This window comes from Tyto alba, unplaced genomic scaffold (assembly GCF_018691265.1).
Source record: "Tyto alba isolate M040663 unplaced genomic scaffold, T.alba_DEE_v4.0 Super-Scaffold_2, whole genome shotgun sequence".
In the NCBI taxonomy this organism is placed as follows: domain Eukaryota; kingdom Metazoa; phylum Chordata; class Aves; order Strigiformes; family Tytonidae; genus Tyto; species Tyto alba.
This window is the reverse complement of record NW_024881282.1, coordinates 20,821,684-20,841,636: the sequence shown is the minus strand read 5'-3', so window position 1 is coordinate 20,841,636 and position 19,953 is coordinate 20,821,684. Positions and strand designations below refer to the sequence as shown.

Genomic DNA, 19,953 nt, shown 5'->3' with positions numbered 1-19,953 from the left:
CTCTGAGTTGCAACAAAGTCTGTCTAGTCTTTTAAGTTCCTGGAAAGATTTGTGGTCATATTTAAGGTCTTGCTTCTGTTTCTCTTCTTCCTCTAGCAGCTTCTAGTGACTAGTTTTTGGTTGATAGCGTGCCTCTCATTGATTAAAACATATTTTTGTAAATGAATATGGCAAGTATGGTTCTTCTTAATCTTCTAGAAATGCTTAAGGACTTTTAGATAATCCTTTGCAATATTTAGTGGCCTAATTTTCTCTTAATTCTACCTCTTCCTAAATTATTCATTCTAAGATTTTGCATAATTGTAAAGTACAACTGCAGTACCATAAAAGTTGTATGCTATTACAAAAAATAAGTATTAGAGGATTTTTTGGCAGGCTTTGAAACCTTACCTGCCAAGAATTTTACTTAGCTGTAGAAATTGTATCAGAGAGATTCCTGTTACAGTTGTAGAAATAGAAACTTTACTGTATTATTTCTTTGAGAAGATGGGATGCAATTTTTTTTAATTGTATTGTACAAAGACAACCAGATCTTACTTCTTCTCTCCTAACATGTGTACTGTATTTTTCTAGTTGATAACTGTGTCTGTATTGACTGTGTTAATATGTAACTCATGGGATATTTTCTAAAAATGGATTTGATTATATTCTAGCCCAACAGCTTCTCTGGGGATTTTCAGGTATGGTTATTAACTGAAGATGTACTGGTTTGGATTGAAGCTTGGTATTTGTGTGAATTTGGTGATTAGCTATTCTCATGACTCCAGCTTTTTTGAAAAAAAAAAAAACTTGCCAAATAGGGCTGCCAAAAGATAGCTATCAAAGATAATTATGAACAGAGTTCTAAATACAGTTGAGGGGAAAATGCATATTGTTGAAGAAAACCTCGTAGTTATGTTACACAGAAATGATAAATATTTTCATTGGTTTATTTATGTATTTTTTTTAAATAAATTCCCATTCAGGAAGATTTCCAGTATCTTAAGATCACACGTATAGATTTTTTTTTTTTTAATACAGTATTTCCAAAGTTCTGTTCTCAAATAATAGTATTTAAGCTTAGCTTTTAGGTAGATTCTTACCTTGCTGGTCCACTGCTGCAAGTATTTATCACTTTCACAAGGCTGCTCTTGTTTATCTGTGTTTTCTGTTCAATAGAACTAACTGTATATCTCTATAGGCCTGAAGTGAAAGGAAAAAAATTTTTTTCTGAAGGAAGTCTTACTACTGTTTTACAGCAGAGCAGGGATGGTACATAATATCTTTAATTGGACTGTTGCTTTTAAGGAAATGGCAGTGCTATCTAGATAGAAGAAAGGTCTGAAATTCAAACAGGTGTCCTGTTTCCATTTTTGTCATTTGTTTTTGATGTCTTTGGGAGGTAGTGTTATTTTTATATTCTGTACTATTTCCTTACCTCCAGACATTCTGTAGTTTTTAAGTATAATCTGTCTTAATGATAGTTAGAATTCCACTGTTAACATACATTTCTTTTAGTGAGGGCTTTGATAATAAGAATAAAAGCATATACATCTAAAATTAGTTTCAGCACTCCTTGCACAACTGAGTTCTGTTGCTTGCCAGTTTTAGTTTAAGATCTTTTACACCTGAGCTGCTCTTTGCTATATCTAATAAATAATCTTTCAAAACTATTTGAATCTTTGCAATTATAGATAAATAAATAATGGCTTAGATTCTAATTTACTGCTAGGCAAATACGTAGTGTAAAGAATCACCCAAACAAAAAAATCCATTTGAAGCTTCTACTTTGTAAATCTGTAGTTGCTATGTATGCCTGAGAATTCTTGTGTCAAACTAACAAACACTATTGATAATTTTCAATTTGTTTTTATTTTTATACTAATATGGAATGTATTTGCTTTAATTAACATCTAAAACCAAGGGGAGCTAGTATCTGCAGTTTTAACAAAACAGTTTTTTTTTTTTCACAAAAAAAAGTCAGGGCACAAGTTACAGATTTTGTTTTATTTTGTTTTTCTTTCCCTCCCCTCTCAACAGCCAAAAGTACTTTATGTAACTCTGCTCTGTGATTTTCATGGCTTTGACCTTTTGCTATAATTGCAGGAAGGCCATGCACTCAGCTGCAGCTTCTGAACCCAGAAAGATTTGCCCGGCTCATTAAAGAAGTTATGAATAGTGTGTGGCCTGGCAGAGACATGGTGGTACAGTGGTATCCAGGTTTGGAGGACAGAAATCACCCACCAATTTCCTGGCTTAAGATGGTCTGGAAGAACCTATATATACATTTTTCTGATGACTTGAGTGCGTTTGATGACATGCCGCTTATCCCCAAGACATTGCTGGAGGAAAATGAAAAATCAGTGGAACTGGTTAGATTTAGGAATCCATCACCTATCATTCTGGAAGATGAATCTGAGACTCAGCTCCCGGAATATTTAGCTGATATTGTTCAGAAAGTTGGTGGAGTTGTACTTAAGAAGCTGGATATTTCTATTCAACATCCACTTATAAAAAAATACGTGCATCCACCATTACCAAGTGCTGTTCTACAAATAATGGAAAAAATGTCGTTACAGAAATTATGCAATCAGGTTGCATCATTCCCGTCAACACATAAAGATGCTCTTAGGGCATTCTTAGCTAGTTTAACTGATGCAAGTGAAAAAGAGAGAAGAGTGATTCAGGAATTGCTAATATTTAAAAAAATAGAAAAATCATCTGATGAAAGTGTCCCTGTTTTTACCGGCCTAAAAGGTAGTAAGGTATTACACCACACTGCTAAAATTCCTCCTGGTCTAAGATTTTCTATTCCAATAATTGACAGCAGTGATGAAGCTACTATTCGCTTAGCTAACCTGCTGAAAGTAGAACAGCTAAAGAGCACGGACTGCTTGAAGTTTGTTATACAAGACATAAGAAGTGATTTTTATTCATATGATGAAACAACACAGATAATGCAATGGGTTCTTGAAAATCTGACTTTTCTGAAAAACGAAAATACAGATGTGATAGATTGGCTGACATCACTAAAGTTTATTAAGATTTCACAAGGAAAGATAATGTCAGCAAACGAACTCTTTGATCCTGAAGTAGAACTTCTGCAAAATTTGTTTTATGCTGAGGAGGAAATTTGCTTCCCCCCTGTTACTTTTAAATCTTCAGATATTCTTCATTCTCTGAGACAAATAGGCTTAAAAACTGAGGCCCATCTTGAGGAAAGTGATGTTATGAGAGTGGCAAATAAAATTGAAAGTTTGCATGCTAACTCTAACACCAATCATGATTTACTGTTAAGAAAAGCTAGAACTCTCTTGATGATTTTGAACAAAAACAATGCACTGCTGCATTCAACTGAAACAAAAGATGCGCTGAAAAAAATAAAATGGATTCCCGCATGTAAGGAAAGACCTCCAAATTATCCAGGATCCTTGGTTTGGAAAGGAGATCATTGTAATCTGTGTTCGCCACCAGAAATGTGTGATGTATCTCATGCAATTTTAGTTGGTTCCTCGGTTCCTCTTGTGGAAAATGTGCTGTTGGATATAGAAAAAGCACTTGGCATCCCTACCAAGCCTAGCATAAAGGCAGTCTTGAAACATTTCAAGGTAGTGGTTGATTGGCACGGTTCTAAAACCTTCAGTGATGAGGACTATTATCAATTTCAGCATGTCTTGCTTGAGATTTATGGATTTATGCATGATCATCTAGAAGAAGGTAAAGAAGCTTTTAGAGCCCTGAAGTTTCCCTGGGTTTGGACAGGTAAAACATTTTGTTCCCTCACGCAGGCAGTAATAAAGTCAGTACCTGATCTTGATCTCCAACCTTACCTACATTATGTGCCAAAAACAATGGCGAAGTTTCACCAGTTATTTAAATGTTGTGGTTCAATTGAGCAGTTAACACCAGATCATGTTTCTATGGTCATTCAGAAAATATATCTAAGGAGCGAACAGTCTCTCTCAGAACAAGAGAGTAAACAAAATCTTCACATTATGTTGAGCATCATAAGATGGCTGTATAGCAATCAGATTCCTGCAAGTCTGCATACACCCATGCCACTGTACAGTGGCAAACTTCCTTATAAACTTGCGATGAGGCCAATTCATGAGTGCTGTTACTGTGATATCAAAGTTGATGACTTAAACGATTTGCTTGAAGATTCTGTTGAACCAATAATTTTGGTGCATGAAGACATACCGATGAAAACTGCTGAGTGGTTAAATGTCCCATGCCTTAGCACAAGATTGATTAATCCAGAAAATATGGGATTTGAGCAATCTGGGCAGAGAGAGCCTCTGACTGTAAGAATTAAAAACATTTTGGAAGAATACCCTTCAATATCAGATATCTTTAAAGAGCTTCTTCAAAATGCTGATGATGCTAATGCAACGGAATGTAATTTCCTGATCGACATGAGAAGAAATATGGATATAAGAGAGAATCTTCTGGATCCAGGAATGGCAGCGTGTCATGGTCCAGCTTTGTGGTCATTCAATAATTCAGAATTTTCTGACTCTGATTTCCTAAATATAACTCGATTAGGAGAATCTTTAAAAAGGAGTGAAGTAGACAAAGTGGGAAAGTTTGGACTGGGATTCAATTCTGTTTATCATATCACTGATGTTCCTATTATTTTGAGCCGGGAGTTCATGATTATGTTTGATCCTAATGTTAACCATATCAGTAAGCATATTAGAGATAAATCTAACCCTGGAATCAAAATCAACTGGAGTAAACAACAGAAAAGGCTGCGAAAATTTCCCAATCAGTTTAAGCCATTTATAGGAGTTTTTGGTTGCCAGCTACCACTGACTGTAGAATCTCCTTACAGCTACAAAGGAACACTTTTCAGGCTGTCCTTTAGAACTCAGCAGGAAGCTAAAGTGAGTGAAGTCAGCAGTGCGTGTTACAATACAGCAGACATTTACTCTCTTGTGGATGAGTTTAGCATTTGTGGTCATAGACTGATAATATTTGCTCAGAGCGTAAACTCAATGGTTTTGAAATACTTGAAAATTGAGGCAGATGATCCTGGGGTGGCACAAGATGTTGTCACTATCAAAAAAAATCTGTGTTCTTCCAAAGCCTTGACTGCACCATATGTAAGTGTTTTAAAGGAAGCAGCTAAACTCATGAAGGTCTGCAGCAGCAGTAATAAAAAGCTTCCCACTGAAACACCAAAGTCCTCATGTATCTTACAGATAGTAGTAGAAGAGTTTCACCATGTATTTAGGAGGATTGCTGATTTACAGTCTCCACTTTTCAGAGGTACAGAAGATGATCCAGCTTCTTTCTTTGAAATGGCTAAATCGGGACAGATAAAAAGATCAGCTGATGACTTGCCGCAAAAAACAGTAGATTCAACAGCATGGCTTATATGTTCTTGCATGGACATTGGAGATGCTTTAAAATTTTCATTACATGAAAGTGGACGAAGACTAGGTCTTGTTCCCTGTGGTGGAGTAGGGGTGTTGCTATCTGAAACCCAGGATCAAAAGTGGATTGTGAAACCTAATTGCAACACCATAGGTGAAGTATTCTGCTATTTACCTCTACGGATAAAAACAGGCTTACCTCTTCATATAAATGGCTGCTTTGCAGTTACTTCAAATCGGAAAGAGATCTGGAAAACAGACACGAAAGGAAGGTGGAATACAGTATTCATGAGGCACGTTATTGTAAAAGCCTACATAGAAGCACTTTGTGTTCTACGTGACATGGCAATCAACGGTGAGCTAGTTGACTACAGTTACTGTGCAGTGTGGCCAGATCCTGATTCAGTTCATGATGATTTTTCTGTTATTTGTCAAGGGTTTTATGAAGACATAGCTCATATGAAAGGTAAAGAAGGGATCAAAGTGTTTTCTGATGGTTTCTCCTGGGTTTCCATGAAGAATGTAAGGTTTTTAGATGACTCTATACTGAAACGACCTGATGTTGGACCATCAGCCTTTAAGATCTTTCTGAAGTACCTTAAAAAAACTGGTTCCAAAAGTCTCTGTGCTGTTGATCTCCCCTCCTGGGTAAAGACAGGATTTGAAGAAGCAGGATGCAAGTATATATTATTGGAGAACACTTTCTCTGAGAAACAGTTCTTTTCTGAGGTGTTTTTCCCTAACATTCAGGAGATTGATGCAGAGCTGCGTGATCCTTTGATGCGCTATGTTCTCAATGAAAAAGCTGAGGAATTCTCAGGAATTCTTCGTGTTACTCCATGTATTCCCTGTTCATTGGATGGACATCCATTAGTTACACCATCAAGACTGATCCATCCTGAAGGAAGAGTTGCAAAGTTATATGATGCTGAAGATGGAAGATTTCCTTATGGCACCACTCAGGATTATCTTAACCCAGTTATTTTGGTTAAACTTGTTCAGTTGGGAATGGCTAAAGATGATATTTTATGGGAGGATCTGATAGAACGTGCAGAGTCAGTAGCTGAAATTAACAAGACTGATCATGCTGCAGCTTGTCTCAGAAGCAGTATTATATTGAGTCTTATTGATGAAAAACTAAAATCTAGGGACCCTAGAGCTAAAGAATTTGCTGCAAAATGTCAAACCATCCTTTTCCTTCCTTTCCTTAGCAAACCAGCGGGCTTCTCACTCCACTGGAAAGGTAATGATTTTCAGCCTGAAGCAATGTTCTCAGCAACTGATCTCTTCACTGCTGATCATCAAGATATAGTTTGTCTAATACAACCAATTCTTAATGAAAATTCCCACTCCTTTAAAGGTTGTGGTGCTTTGTCATTAGCTGTAAAAGAATTTTTGGGTTTACTGAAGAAACCAGCTGTTAATTTGGTCATAAATCAGTTAGAAGAAGTTGCAAAGTCCTTTGATGGAATCACGTTATATCAAGAAAATATCACAAATGCATGTTACAAATATCTACATGAAGCAATGTTACAGAATGAATCAACAAAAGCTATGATAATTGAACAACTGACAAACAGTAGTTTTATTCTGGTTGAGAATGTGTATGTTGATCCAACAAAAGTGTCTTTTCATTTGAATTTTGAAGCAGCACCCTATCTCTATCAGTTGCCTAATAAATATAAAAATAGTTTCCGTGAGCTATTTGAAAGTGTGGGTGTAAGACAGGCTTTTACAGTTGAAGATTTTGCTGTAGTTCTGGAATTAATCAATCAGGAAAGAGGGACCAAACAACTAACAGAAGACAACTTTCAGCTTTGCAGGAGAATAATTAGTGAAGGAATATGGGGCCTCATTAGAGAGAAAAAGCAGGAATTTTGTGAGAAGAAGTATGGTGAGATTTTGTTACCCGATACTCGTCTTGCACTTCTGCCTGCAAAATCTTTGTGTTACAATGACTGTCCATGGATTAAAGTTAAAGACACAACTGTTAAATATTGTCATGGTGATATTCCAAGAGAAGTTGCAGTAAAGCTTGGAGCAATACCAAAACGCCATAAAGCTTTAGAAAGATATGCATCCAATATCTGTTTTACTACCCTTGGAACAGAATTTGGCCAGAAAGAAAAACTGACAAGTAGAATTAAAAGCATTCTTAATGCCTACCCTTCAGAAAAAGAAATGCTGAAAGAGCTTCTTCAGAATGCAGATGATGCAAAAGCTACAGAGATCTGTTTTGTGTTTGATCCTAGACAGCATCCAGCTGATAGAATATTTGATGAGAAATGGGCACCACTTCAAGGACCAGCACTGTGTGTTTACAACAATCAGCCTTTTACAGAAGATGATATTAGAGGAATTCAGAACCTTGGAAAAGGTACAAAAGTAGGAAATCCCTGTAAAACTGGACAATATGGTATAGGTTTCAATTCTGTTTATCATATTACTGATTGCCCTTCTTTTATATCTGGCAATGATATACTTTGTATTTTTGATCCTCATGCTAGATATGCACCAGGTTCAACATCGACAAGTCCTGGACGCATGTTCAGAGATTTAGATGCAGATTTCAGAACACAGTTCTCAGATGTACTGGACCTCTACTTGGGAGATCACTTTAAACTGGATAATTGCACAATGTTTAGGTTTCCACTTCGAAATGGAGAAATGGCAAAAGCATCAGAAATTTCCTCAGTTCCGTGCTCAGATAGAATGGTCCAAAATCTTTTAGATAAGCTGCGTACAGATGGAGCAGAACTCTTAATGTTTTTGAACCATATGGAAAAAATTTCTATTTGTGAGATAGAAAAAACAACAGGAGCACTGAATGTATTGTATTCTGTACAAGGCAAAATCACTGATGGAGACAGGCTGAAACGAAAGCAATTCCATGCATCTGTAATTGACAGTGTAACTAGAAAAAAGCAGCTAAGTGAAATACCTGTCCAACAGATTACTTACACAATGGATACTGAAGACTCTGAAGGAAATCTTACAACTTGGTTAATTTGTAACAGGTCAGGCTTTTCTGCCATGGAAAAGGTATCAAAAAGTGTGGTTTCAGCCCACAAGAATGAGGACATTACTCTTTTTCCACGTGGTGGGGTAGCAGCCTGTATTACTCATAATTACAAAAAACCCCACAGAGCATTCTGTTTCCTACCATTATCATTAGAAACTGGATTACCTTTTCACGTGAACGGACACTTTGCTCTAGATTCTGCAAGAAGAAATCTATGGCGTGATGATAATGGTGTTGGAGTAAGAAGCGACTGGAACAGCAGCCTAATGACAGCGCTGATAGCACCGGCCTACGTGGAACTGCTGATTCAGCTGAAGAAACGGTATTTTCCAGGCACTGATCCTACAGTATCAGTGCTGCAAAACACACCTATTCATGTTGTGAAAGACACCTTAAAAAAATTTTTATCCTTTTTTCCCGTTAACAGACTTGATATTCAGCCAGATTGGTATTGTTTAGTGAAAGCAGTTTACAGTTGCATTTATGAAGATTTGAAGCGTCTTTTACCTGTTATGCGAGCTCCAAATATTGATGGCTCTGATTTGCATTCTGCTGTTATCATCACGTGGGTTAACATGTCTACTGTGAACAAAGGCAGGCCATTCTTTGACAATTTACTACAAGATGAATTGCAGCATCTTAAAAATACAGAATACAACATCACAACACGGAAGACAGTGGCTGAAAATGTTTACAGACTCAAGCATTTACTCTTAGAAATTGGATTTAATTTGGTATATAACTGTGATGAAACTGCAAATCTTTACCACTGTTTGTTAGATGCAGATATTCCTGTCACCTATGTGACACCTGCTGATGTCCGGTTATTTTTGATGACATTTTCTTTTCCAGACTCCAATTGCCACATTGGAAAGTTACCGTGTCGTCTTCAACAGACAAATTTGAAACTCTTCCATAGTCTCAAACTTCTGGTTGACTACTGTTTTAAAGATGCAGAAGAAAATGAAATCCAAATTGAGGGCTTGCCACTCCTTATTACTCTTGACAATGTTTTGCAAATTTTTGACTCAAAGCGACCAAAGTTCTTAACAACATACCATGAACTGATTCCATCTCGCAAGGATCTCTTTATGAACACATTATATTTGAGGTACAGCAATATTTTACTTAGCAGTGAAGTAGCAAAAGTCTTTGATATCAGAAGTTTTGCTGAATTATTATCATCTGTGCTGCCTAGAGAATATAAAACTAGAAATTGTATGAAGTGGAAGGAAAACTTTGCAAGTGAATCTTGGCTTAAAAATACCTGGCATTTTATTAGTGAGTCTATAAATATTAAGGAAGAGCAAGAAGATACACAAGCAAAATTCAATGATGTTGTTGAAACTTTGAAGGACTGGACTTTGCTCCCAGGTGTAAGGTTTACTGTCTCAGCTAATCATCTTGTTGTGCCAGAGTGTGATGTTTTGCTGCCCCTCAGCATTATGCATATAGCTGTTTTTCCAAATGCTCAGAGTGATAAAGTCTTTCATGCTTTAATGAAAACAGGCTGTATTCAGCTGGCATTGAACAAAATTTGCTCTAAAGACAGTGCTTTAGTGCCTTTGTTGTCAGGACATACAGCAAATATAGATAATCCTTCAAGCATTCTGAAAGCCATACAATATATGGTACAGACATCGACTTTTAGGACTGAAAAGTTAGCAGAAAGTGACTTTGAGGCACTCTTAATGTACTTCAATTGCAATTTATGTCATTTGACATCTCAGGATGACATTAAAATTTTAAAGTCTCTTCCATGTTATAAATCAATTAGTGGCCGATACATCAGCATTTCAAAATATGGGACATGTTATGTCCTCACGAAAAGCATCCCATCAGTTGAAGTAGACAGATGGACACAGTCGACTTCATCAGCTTTTCTTGAAGAGAAGGTTCATTTGAAAGATTTGTATACTGTGCTTGGCTGTGTGTCTGTGGATGATCTTGAAGTGTACTTGAAACATCTTTTGCCAAAAATCGAAAGTCTATCTTATGATGCAAAGTTAGAACACTTGATCTACTTAAAGAATAGGCTAACTAGCATTGAAGAAACTTCAGAAATGAAAGAACAGCTGTTTGAAAAGCTTGAAAGCATTTTGATCATTCATGATGCAAGCAATAGATTAAAACCTGCAAAGTATTTTTATGACAGGACTGTAAAAGTCTTTGAAGTTATGCTGGCTGAAAAATTCTTTATACCTCAAGATTTTTTTAAGAAACTAGAGCAACTTACAAAACCAAAAAACCAAGCTGCATTCCTTCCATCATGGGTAACTTTTCTGCGACATATTGGATTGAAATTCATCGTTTCACAGCAACAGTTATTACAGTTTGCTAAGGAGATCAGCATGAGAGCAAATACAGAAAACTGGTCTAAAGAAACACTACAGAATACTGTTGATGTCCTCCTTCATCACATATTTCAAGAAAGAACTGACCTTTTGTCAGGAAATTTTCTGAAAGAATTGTCATTAATTCCATTCCTGTGCCCTGAGCGAGCTCCAGCAGAATTTGTTAGATTTCATCCTCAGTATCAAGAAGTTAATGGGACACTTCCTCTTATACGATTCAATGGAGCACAGGTGAATCCTAAATACAAACAGACTGATGTGTTGCAATTGCTGTGGACTTCGTGTCCAATTCTTCCTGAGAAAGCAACACCTTTAGGCATCAAAGAGCAAGAGGGAAGTAGTCTTGGTGCGCAAGAACAACTCGAACAAGTTTTAACTATGCTGAATGTTAATTTGGACCCTCCTCTGGACAAAGTTATCAATAACTGCAGGAACATATGCAGTATAACAACTTTGGATGAGGACATGGTGAAAACTAGGGCCAAGGTCCTGAGAAGCATTTATGAATTTCTTAGTACAGAGAAAAGGGAATTCCGCTTTCAGCTTCGAGGAGTTTCTTTTGTAATGGTGGAAGAAGGTTGGAAGCTCCTTAAGCCTGAAGAGGTGGTAATAAACCTTGAATATGAATCTGATTTTAAACCTTACCTTTACAAGCTTCCTTTAGAACTTGGTACTTTCCATCAGTTATTTAAACATTTGGGTACTGAAGATATTATTTCAACAAAGCAGTATGTTGAAGTTCTAGGCCGCATATTCAAGAACTCGGAAGGAAAGCAGTTGGATCCTAATGAAATGCGCACAGTTAAAAGAGTAGTTTCTGGCCTGTTCAAAAGTCTTCAGAATGATTCTGTCAAGGTTAGGAATGACCTTGAGAACATGAGGGATTTTGCCCTTTACCTTCCAAGTCAAGATGGTAGGTTGGTAAAGTCTAGTATCTTAGTTTTTGATGATGCACCCCACTACAAAAGCAGAATCCAAGGTAACATTGGTGTGCAAATGCTTGTTGATCTTAGCCAGTGTTACTTAGGCAAAGACCATGGTTTTCACACTAAACTGATAATGTTATTCCCTCAGAAATTGAGGCCTCGCTTACTGAGCAGTATTCTTGAAGAACAGTTGGATGAAGAGTCTCCCAAAATTTGTCAGTTTGGAGCATTATGTTCTTTGCAGGGAAGGTTACAGTTACTGTTGTCTTCAGAACAATTCATCACAGGACTCATTAGGGTTATGAAGCATGAAAATGACAATGCTTTTTTAGCTAATGAAGAAAAAGCAGTAAGACTTTGCAAAGCTTTACGAGAAGGCTTGAAAGTTTCCTGTTTTGAGAAGTTGCAAACAACATTAAGAGTTAAAGGTTTTGCTCCTATTCCCCACAGCAAAAGTGAAACATTTGCTTTCCTGAAGAGATATGGAAATGCAGTAATATTGCTTTACATACAGCATTCTGACAGCAAAGACATAAATTTCCTGTTAGCATTAGCAATGACCTTAAAATCTGCAACTGACAACCTGATTTCTGATACCTCGTATTTAATAGCGATGCTGGGTTGTAATGATATTTACCGGATCGGCGAGAAGCTTGACAGTTTAGGAGTGAAGTATGACTCTTCTGAGCCATCAAAACTTGAACTACCAGCACCTGGCACTCCTATACCAGCTGAAATTCACTATACACTTCTTATGGATCCAATGAATGTTTTTTATCCTGGTGAATATGTTGGTTACCTTGTTGATGCTGAAGGTGGTGATATATATGGATCATATCAACCAACTTATACCTATGCAATCATTGTACAAGAAGTAGAAAGAGAAGATGATGAAAGTCCCAGTTTTCTAGGAAAGATTTACCAGATTGATATTGGATATAGTGAATATAAAATAGTGAGCTCTCTTGACTTGTACAAATTTTCAAGACCAGAGGAAAGTTCTCAAAGCAGGGATAGCACACCTTCTACCCCGACCAGTCCTACAGAATTTCCAACACATGGACCAAGGACAATTCCACCTCTCTTCACTGGTAGAGAGAGCCACAAAGCAATGTCCTCAAAGCATCACTCTCCAAAAAAGATAAAGTCAAACTTGTTACCAGAAATATTAAGAGAAGTGACATCTGTGATTGAACAGGCTTGGAAGCTTCCAGAATCTGAAAGAAAAAAGATTATTAGGAGGCTCTATCTTAAATGGCATCCAGACAAAAATGCAGAGAATCTTGATATAGCTAATGAAGTTTTCAAACATTTACAGAATGAGATTAACAGGCTGGAAAAACAGGCCTTTATGGATCAAAATATGGACAGAGCCTCCAGAAGACCATTTTCATCCTCTGCTTCTCGATTTCAGTCGGATAAATTTTCATTTCAGAGGTTTTATACTTCATGGAATCAAGAAGCAACAAGTCACAAATCTGAAAGACAACAGTATAAAGAAAAGTGTCCATCTTCCACAGGACCAGCTTACTCGCAACGCTTTTTCGTCCCACCTACATTCAGGTCTGTTGGCAATCCTGTAGAGGCACGTCGATGGCTTAGGCAGGCCCGAGCTAACTTTTCAGCTGCAAGAAATGACCTTCATAAAAATGCCAACGAATGGGTATGCTTTAAGTGCTACCTTTCTACTAAACTAGCCTTGATTGCAGCTGACTATGCTGTGAAGGGCAAATCAGACAAAGACGTAAAACCAGCAGCCCTTGCACAAAAAATAGAGGAATATAGTCAGCAACTTGAAGGGCTTACAAATGATGTTCAGACATTGGAAGCTTATGGAGTAGATAGCTTAAAAACTAGGTATCCTGACTTACTTCCTTTTCCCCAGATTCCCAATGATAGGTTTACTTCAGAAGTTGCTATGAGAGTGATGGAATGTACTGCTTGTATCATAATAAAACTTGAAAACTTTATACAACAGAAAGTATAAGTGATTTGAAGAGGTTAGGGAGCTGTTTTGTCGAGAGATTTAGGCGTTTCATGTGACGGAATACAAATGAGATTGTGCAGATCACTGAACATCTAAGAGGTTACACATTGCGAAGCAGTTTCGAGGTGCACAGGGTGCACAAAAGTGGATGGTACTGAAGTACTTAGAATTGAATTTAAACAGGATTTTTTTTTTAAACTGAGCCTGCTGTATAAGCAAACTGTAAAACATTAATATTTTTAAAAATTTGCAAGGGAACTGAGCTGCGAAAACTAGCTGTATGTACGATATTGTGATTAATTGGCATATTATTGAACTGCACTTTATATAACCAAAGCTTAGCTTTCTGTTAGATGAAGCCTGTAATTATAACTCCTTATTAGATTTTATTTCATTTAATATAATGTTTCCAAAATGGCAATGTCAGTTTTCAATGTACTAATCTTAAGACTGGACATATGATGAAGTGGGAGATGGGATGGAAATTAAAATAACTTTGGAGGTATTGCTCCAAATAATTTCTGTATTTTTTTGTGTTCTGTGGACATTTGTGTCACTCATAGTAATACTCTTATCAGCTGGATCTGATTATAAATTTCCTGCAACATCACATTGTGAACATTTAAAGGATAGTTTAGTACCTGTGAACCGGTACAGTTATTTTAATGCTGAATAATGATACTTGATTTAACATGCAACTTCATGTTGTGCATTGATTGCATTTACTTTATTATAAAATAATTATTTAATTTACTACTTTTTTTTTTCTAGAGCCTGTCATCTTTTGTTTAATGAAAAATGCATGTGGATGATGTAAAATTGGTGAACATTATATGCTGTTTTATGATTTTTTTTTTTTTGAACACCAAAGCTCAGTTTTCAGATGTCTGAATGCTTGAGTTTCCTTTTTTTTTTTTTTTTCCCTGCGTGTATGCCTTTGTGTGTGTACATATATATATATATATATCTATTTTTCCACAAACAAACATTGATAATAATACAATTCAGTAACCCATTTTTGGTGTACACTAAGCACTGTTTTTTGTTACATGTTTAAAGGTGCTGCAATGAAATGCAATGCTCTTTTTATTTTGTTGTTCACTACAGCCCTAGAGAAGTCTGATATTTAGTTCACACTGTTTCTTCTATAGTTTGTAATACTTTTGGTAATATCATGCAATATGTTCAATGTTAGCTATTTGTAAAAAAATATAAAAAATAAAAATATATGAAAGGATAATGCTAAATGGAAAGATTTTTCTTTGCTGGATCAGCCACATCTAACATAAATGTTATTTTCCAGTGACATGCTATTACAATTGTTTACTTGACAGCACAGTGAAACTGTAATTTAATTTACAGAATACAAAGGAAAATAAACAACAGTGAGCTTGCAGGGCTGTTACAGCTGTGATAGTCTCGTAATCCAAAAATAAAAAATCACGATGAAGGCTTCTTCAGTTTCGCGCAGATTATAAAGGGCTTGTACTCTTCTGAAAAATCTTGCAAACTGTAGTGGGAAGAAATGTGATGTTTGGAAAATGATAGTGCTTCTGATTGTGAAGCCCTACTATTATCTCTGCTATTAAATATTAAGTGCCATAATTTTAATAAAGAAAAATGCAAACATACATTTCAGTCTGATGTGTTTTGGTTTTATAAAGTAGACTAAATTTACCTATTACTTCAAGCTTTTTTATATAGGTAAATAAACCAATTCTAAATAATTGTATAAACACTGAAATACTATTAAAAAGGAAAAATGCTTTTTTTCTTGCAATGACAAATGTTTGCAGTTTTCTCAAAGAAATTGTACATTTTGCTGGTTTTTTTTTTTTGCAATAAATAGTGTGTAAGTAAAGCACAAATCCTGGTGTGCCATGAAATAAATCAGTTTAGTTAATTCCCTATGTTTTTTAAATAGATTCCTTTGTGGCTCTTACTTTGTGCATTAAGTCAGCTGAATAGTATTCAGGGTAAGCAAAATACCAACAAAAGGAAACAGTTCTAGTGTTTTCCAGTTTAAATGGAGCTAAAGCGTAAGGTAGCACAGTAGCATGCAAACAAATAATAGAGGAGCACCATGAACACTTTCCTATTTTTAGGTGAGATCTTGGGGAAGGAAATCTAGGCACACAACTGTGTTTTGTAAGCAGCTTATGTTGCCTTACCAATATTATTATGAACCATTAAACTGGCTGTGCAGAACTACTAAGCTATTTTGTTATATTTTTGTTTGGTTTGTATATACTGTTGAGTGCTGACACTGTGAGAAAGAAAATTGTCCCAGTTCTTAGGTCTGAAGCTAATGGTCTGAAGCAATTTTAAATAATGAACCAAGGTAAGCAAGAAAACCTGAATGACAAAGAGAAATTAATTGATTCTATTACTCCTGGGTTGATACCATCAATCAGTTGCAACAAAATTTGCATATGGATGCAGAGAGACAGGCAAGAGTGGTGGCTCAATTGGAAGTCTCTTAGTTAAGCAAATAAAAAAAGAAAATTACTGTAACAGGTAGCCTAAATAAAAGAGGCCTTATGAGACCAGGAAGCAGTATTGTGATAGAAACTGATTTCATAAGTGCCATTTAATCCATGTTTAAAAATAAATAAATAAAATGCTTAATTGATGCTTCCTCTTGGCTCAGCTGGGAGCCTTGGAAAATGCAAAATAACATCTTTGTTCATAAGTTGGGCATGGAAGCTCAGAACAGTTACTGTGTGTAGATTCCTTAGTAAGGGTCTGTAGAAGTAAATGTGAGCACGTAGGTTCCACAAAAGTAGTTTTTACAAGTAATTCTGCACGTTACACAAGTTCCCGAGAGAAAATGGCTTTTCAGCCAGGTATATGTCCTTATTATCTTCCACAGGTACTAATAATGTATCTAGGAAAAACAGCTTCAGCAGTCTTGTCTCTCAGGATTGCAGCTGTGAGGTTTAGCAAATATCAGTGATACAGGAAACTGATTTAACTGTACATTTAGTAGCTTAAATCCAAGGAACGGCCACTGTAAGAACCCTTGGTAGGTTTGTTACTAATCTTGTGGAAGATTTTAAAGTTTTCCTCCCAAATAATGGCCTTAGCACCTATTCTAAAAAGCACTGGTCACTTGTCTTGGCAGTTAGTGACAAGAAACTAGACCTTTTATTTGTAAATAAATTTTTGTTTTAAATAGATTTTTGTGTAGTCATCTACTAAAAGAAATATTTTGTTCTATAGTTTTACAATATTTGTACTGAAAAAATATCATCAAAATAAAGTTACTATGCTGATTTGAAAACTAAGTTATAAGAACTATTAGTGTAAGGTTTGCATTCACTTCGTAGGTGGGTTGCTTTAAACGAGGCTTTAATAAATTCTTTTGTAATTGCTTCAATTAAAGGAAGGCTGTACCAACTTTGACATTTCTTATTTCTGGTTCTGAACACTTTGAGGATGGCTGGATTACAGGCAGAAGTAATAGTTCAAAAATAATTAAACTTGACAGCCAAAGTAGATGTTTTCATTTGAAGAAGACTCACATTTCTGTCACATGGAGGTGTTTGTCAATGAGTTTTGCATCAAAACTGTTTATTCTCTCTTTGGTTTGCTTTCTGGATGATTTATTCAGTAGCACTGGCATAATTTTTTGCTTACTTTCATTACTACAGATGAAGACAAAAGAATTCTAGATGTCCAGTGAAACCTAATTGTGAAGCATTTTCTAAATTCTGGAAAGTAAATTTTTAGTCAGGGCCAAGATTTTTGTTCATATTTGAAAGTAATGTACATTTCGCATTCTCAAGAGTTTTGGGAAGGTTTTTTTTTTTTTGTTTTTGTTTTTTTTTTTTTTTTTTTTAAATGAAGACATTCATTTAAGCTGTGTTTCATTTGAACACAAAAGGAGAAGCCAACTTTTCAAAATGTATAAAGTTTATTCAAGATCTTAATTCTTGCAATTTCCTTTTGTATAAAGCTATATGAAGATAGACAAATGTCAATATACTGACTGTGAAATGGAAACAAAAAGAGTTGTGTTTGGGCAATCACCAATAAAGTTTTACTGTCATTTTGATATTTTCGCTCTTCCACTGTGTAACAATCCCAACCAGTTACAAGGACTGCTGTAAATAATGCTTTTTGAGGGGAAAAAATATGCAAACAATACAGTTCACTATGATGGGCAGTGTTTTTTTTTTTTTTTCTTTTCCATTCGGGTAACACTTTTGAAAATAAACTAGAGAAGTGTATATTCTCATGTGCTATAATTTTCTGTTAATCTGTAACTGTTTACTGAATTTTGATTCAAGTAGAAATGATAATTTTGAAGTATTAAAGAGGGATGGAAAGACATCCACATGGAGATACCAGAAATGATACTTTAGTGATGTATGAACTACATTGACATTAACAATTCAGATTGTAGCATCATTACACTGCGGTAATTTTAGCATGAACTTTGTTCGCTACTAACCACACTTAAAAGAAAAAAATCCCCAAAATGTTCTTCAGTGTCATCCATGCTTTAAAAAACCTGCACAATTTATATAATGCAATTATATTTTCAATGTCAATTTGGTAGCATAATGAAAAGAAGAATGAAATTTAAACAATAAAAAGGGGCAAGTTTGTGATTTGGATGATGGCAGAGCTGAGGGTACAGCAGACCTGTTTAGTTTTCTGTACTACTCAGAATCTACTGGTGGACTGAGGCAAGTCCAAAAGGTTTATCTCCACCAGACAGAGAGCTGTTATTTTAATGTCCAACTGAGGTGCCATAAAGCTCAGTAGTGTCGCTAGCCAGGGAACAGCACCTTGATTTTCCCAGCTGTATACCACAGCTTTGTAAAAATGTTTACTAAAACAGAGCAACTTCAATGTAAGAAGTTGCAAGAGAAGTGGCTTCCAACTGCCCGGTAGTTTAGGGGTTAGGTTACTCTTTCGGTATGCGGAAGGCCTGGATTCAATCCCTTGCTGTTTTAATTGGCAAATGACATTTGAAAATGTGCCTCCAAACCAAAATCTTAAACGAGTAACTTAAAATGCTATCTTTTCCATTGCCAGTGGATAAGGCAGAATGGGCAGACTGTAACTAACACTTAGGTATAGCATCTGGCTAACATTTAGGGATTGGATTAGGTGAGTGAGTAGGTTGGTGCCACGTGGAAGTGGGCATACGTTCCTTGATGCCAGAAACACTGGTACGATGACAATTCAAATGCTTTGAAACTAGGCAGTGGCTGAATTCTCTAAGGACTGAACTCCTGGTTTTGCTGTTACACTATATTTCTAAAAGACTGTAGACCTTACAGTTACTTGTAGCAGCAGTTTTTAGGTATCTGGCACATGCAATGAAATTTGCTGTCCTTTATTTTAATACTCATACTTTCTATCTGATGAATAAGCTAAGTCTGCTCATAATTTGGTTTGCAAAAGCTTGCACATGGAGCTGGAACCGCCTAAACCGACTTTAAAGGAATGCTGAAGACAGGTTTTTGTCAGTGTGCTCCCGCTGAGGGCTGAGTTGTAGAGAGAGATATAGTTGAGAGATATGGAGAGCTACAGTTGAGAGAGATAGTTGTAGAGATATATATTCCTCTCTTCATGGCCAACAGCCCATAACTCACAACTGAAGATAGATGTCTAAGCCCAGGAAAAGGGAAATTTCAGAAATGGAAGTGCGGTTTCCTACTTCTCCCTTAAGGAATATGTTAGCAATTGGAGTACTCTCCAAATAACATGGGAGACCTTGATTCACTTGCCTCCTTTGCCTGAAGGGACCTGAAAGCTCAGCTTAAGCATGTCTCCTACTTTTCCTACCAAAGCTCTTCTAGTTTGCATTAATTGCTGAGGACTCCACCCTGCTAATGAAGGGCAATTTTGGTATTGTTCATTAGACTCATTGGGTAAATGAAAGGCAGGCCTTGAGGCAGGGACTATCCAGAGCTTTACCACAATAATAGCAGATACTGTCAACTGGGGTGCTCTTTCTCAACTCAGTCTATTGTGGGTATCTGGGATCATAACTGCAAATGGGGTTTCTTTGCTTGTCCACCAGAACTCAAGTAGCATGTTTAAAAAATGGCAAAGTCTTAGTAATTCTCCTATTCTGATTCTTCTGCTTTGAGAATGACATGTTTTTTTCTCTAGAGGGTGGATATTCTGTGGTTTAATGACAATTATGTGTTAAAAACTTTCTGTAAATAGACACCAAGGCACTATGTGATAGCAGCTCCTACCTGGGTAGAAGTATCAAGTATATACAAAACAGCATCAAAGGAGTTAAAAACCAATGACGTTTAAACAACAGACTATTAAATACAAA

At 36.2% G+C, this 19,953-nt stretch overlaps 1 protein-coding gene across 3 annotated transcripts in view; it reads left to right on the top strand.

Annotated features, from left to right (window-relative positions):
* SACS (sacsin molecular chaperone) overlaps nt 1-17,703 on the top strand; it is a 66,410-nt gene extending 48,707 nt beyond the window's left edge. For all 3 annotated transcript variants that reach the window (XM_042791915.1, XM_042791916.1, XM_032990757.2), the window contains one exon: nt 2,086-17,703. In XM_042791915.1, the coding sequence (XP_042647849.1) occupies nt 2,086-13,646 (11,561 nt within the window). In that variant the 3' untranslated portion in view covers nt 13,647-17,703. The remainder of the gene's footprint in view (nt 1-2,085) is intronic.
* Nucleotides 17,704-19,953: the final 2,250 nt, after the last annotated feature.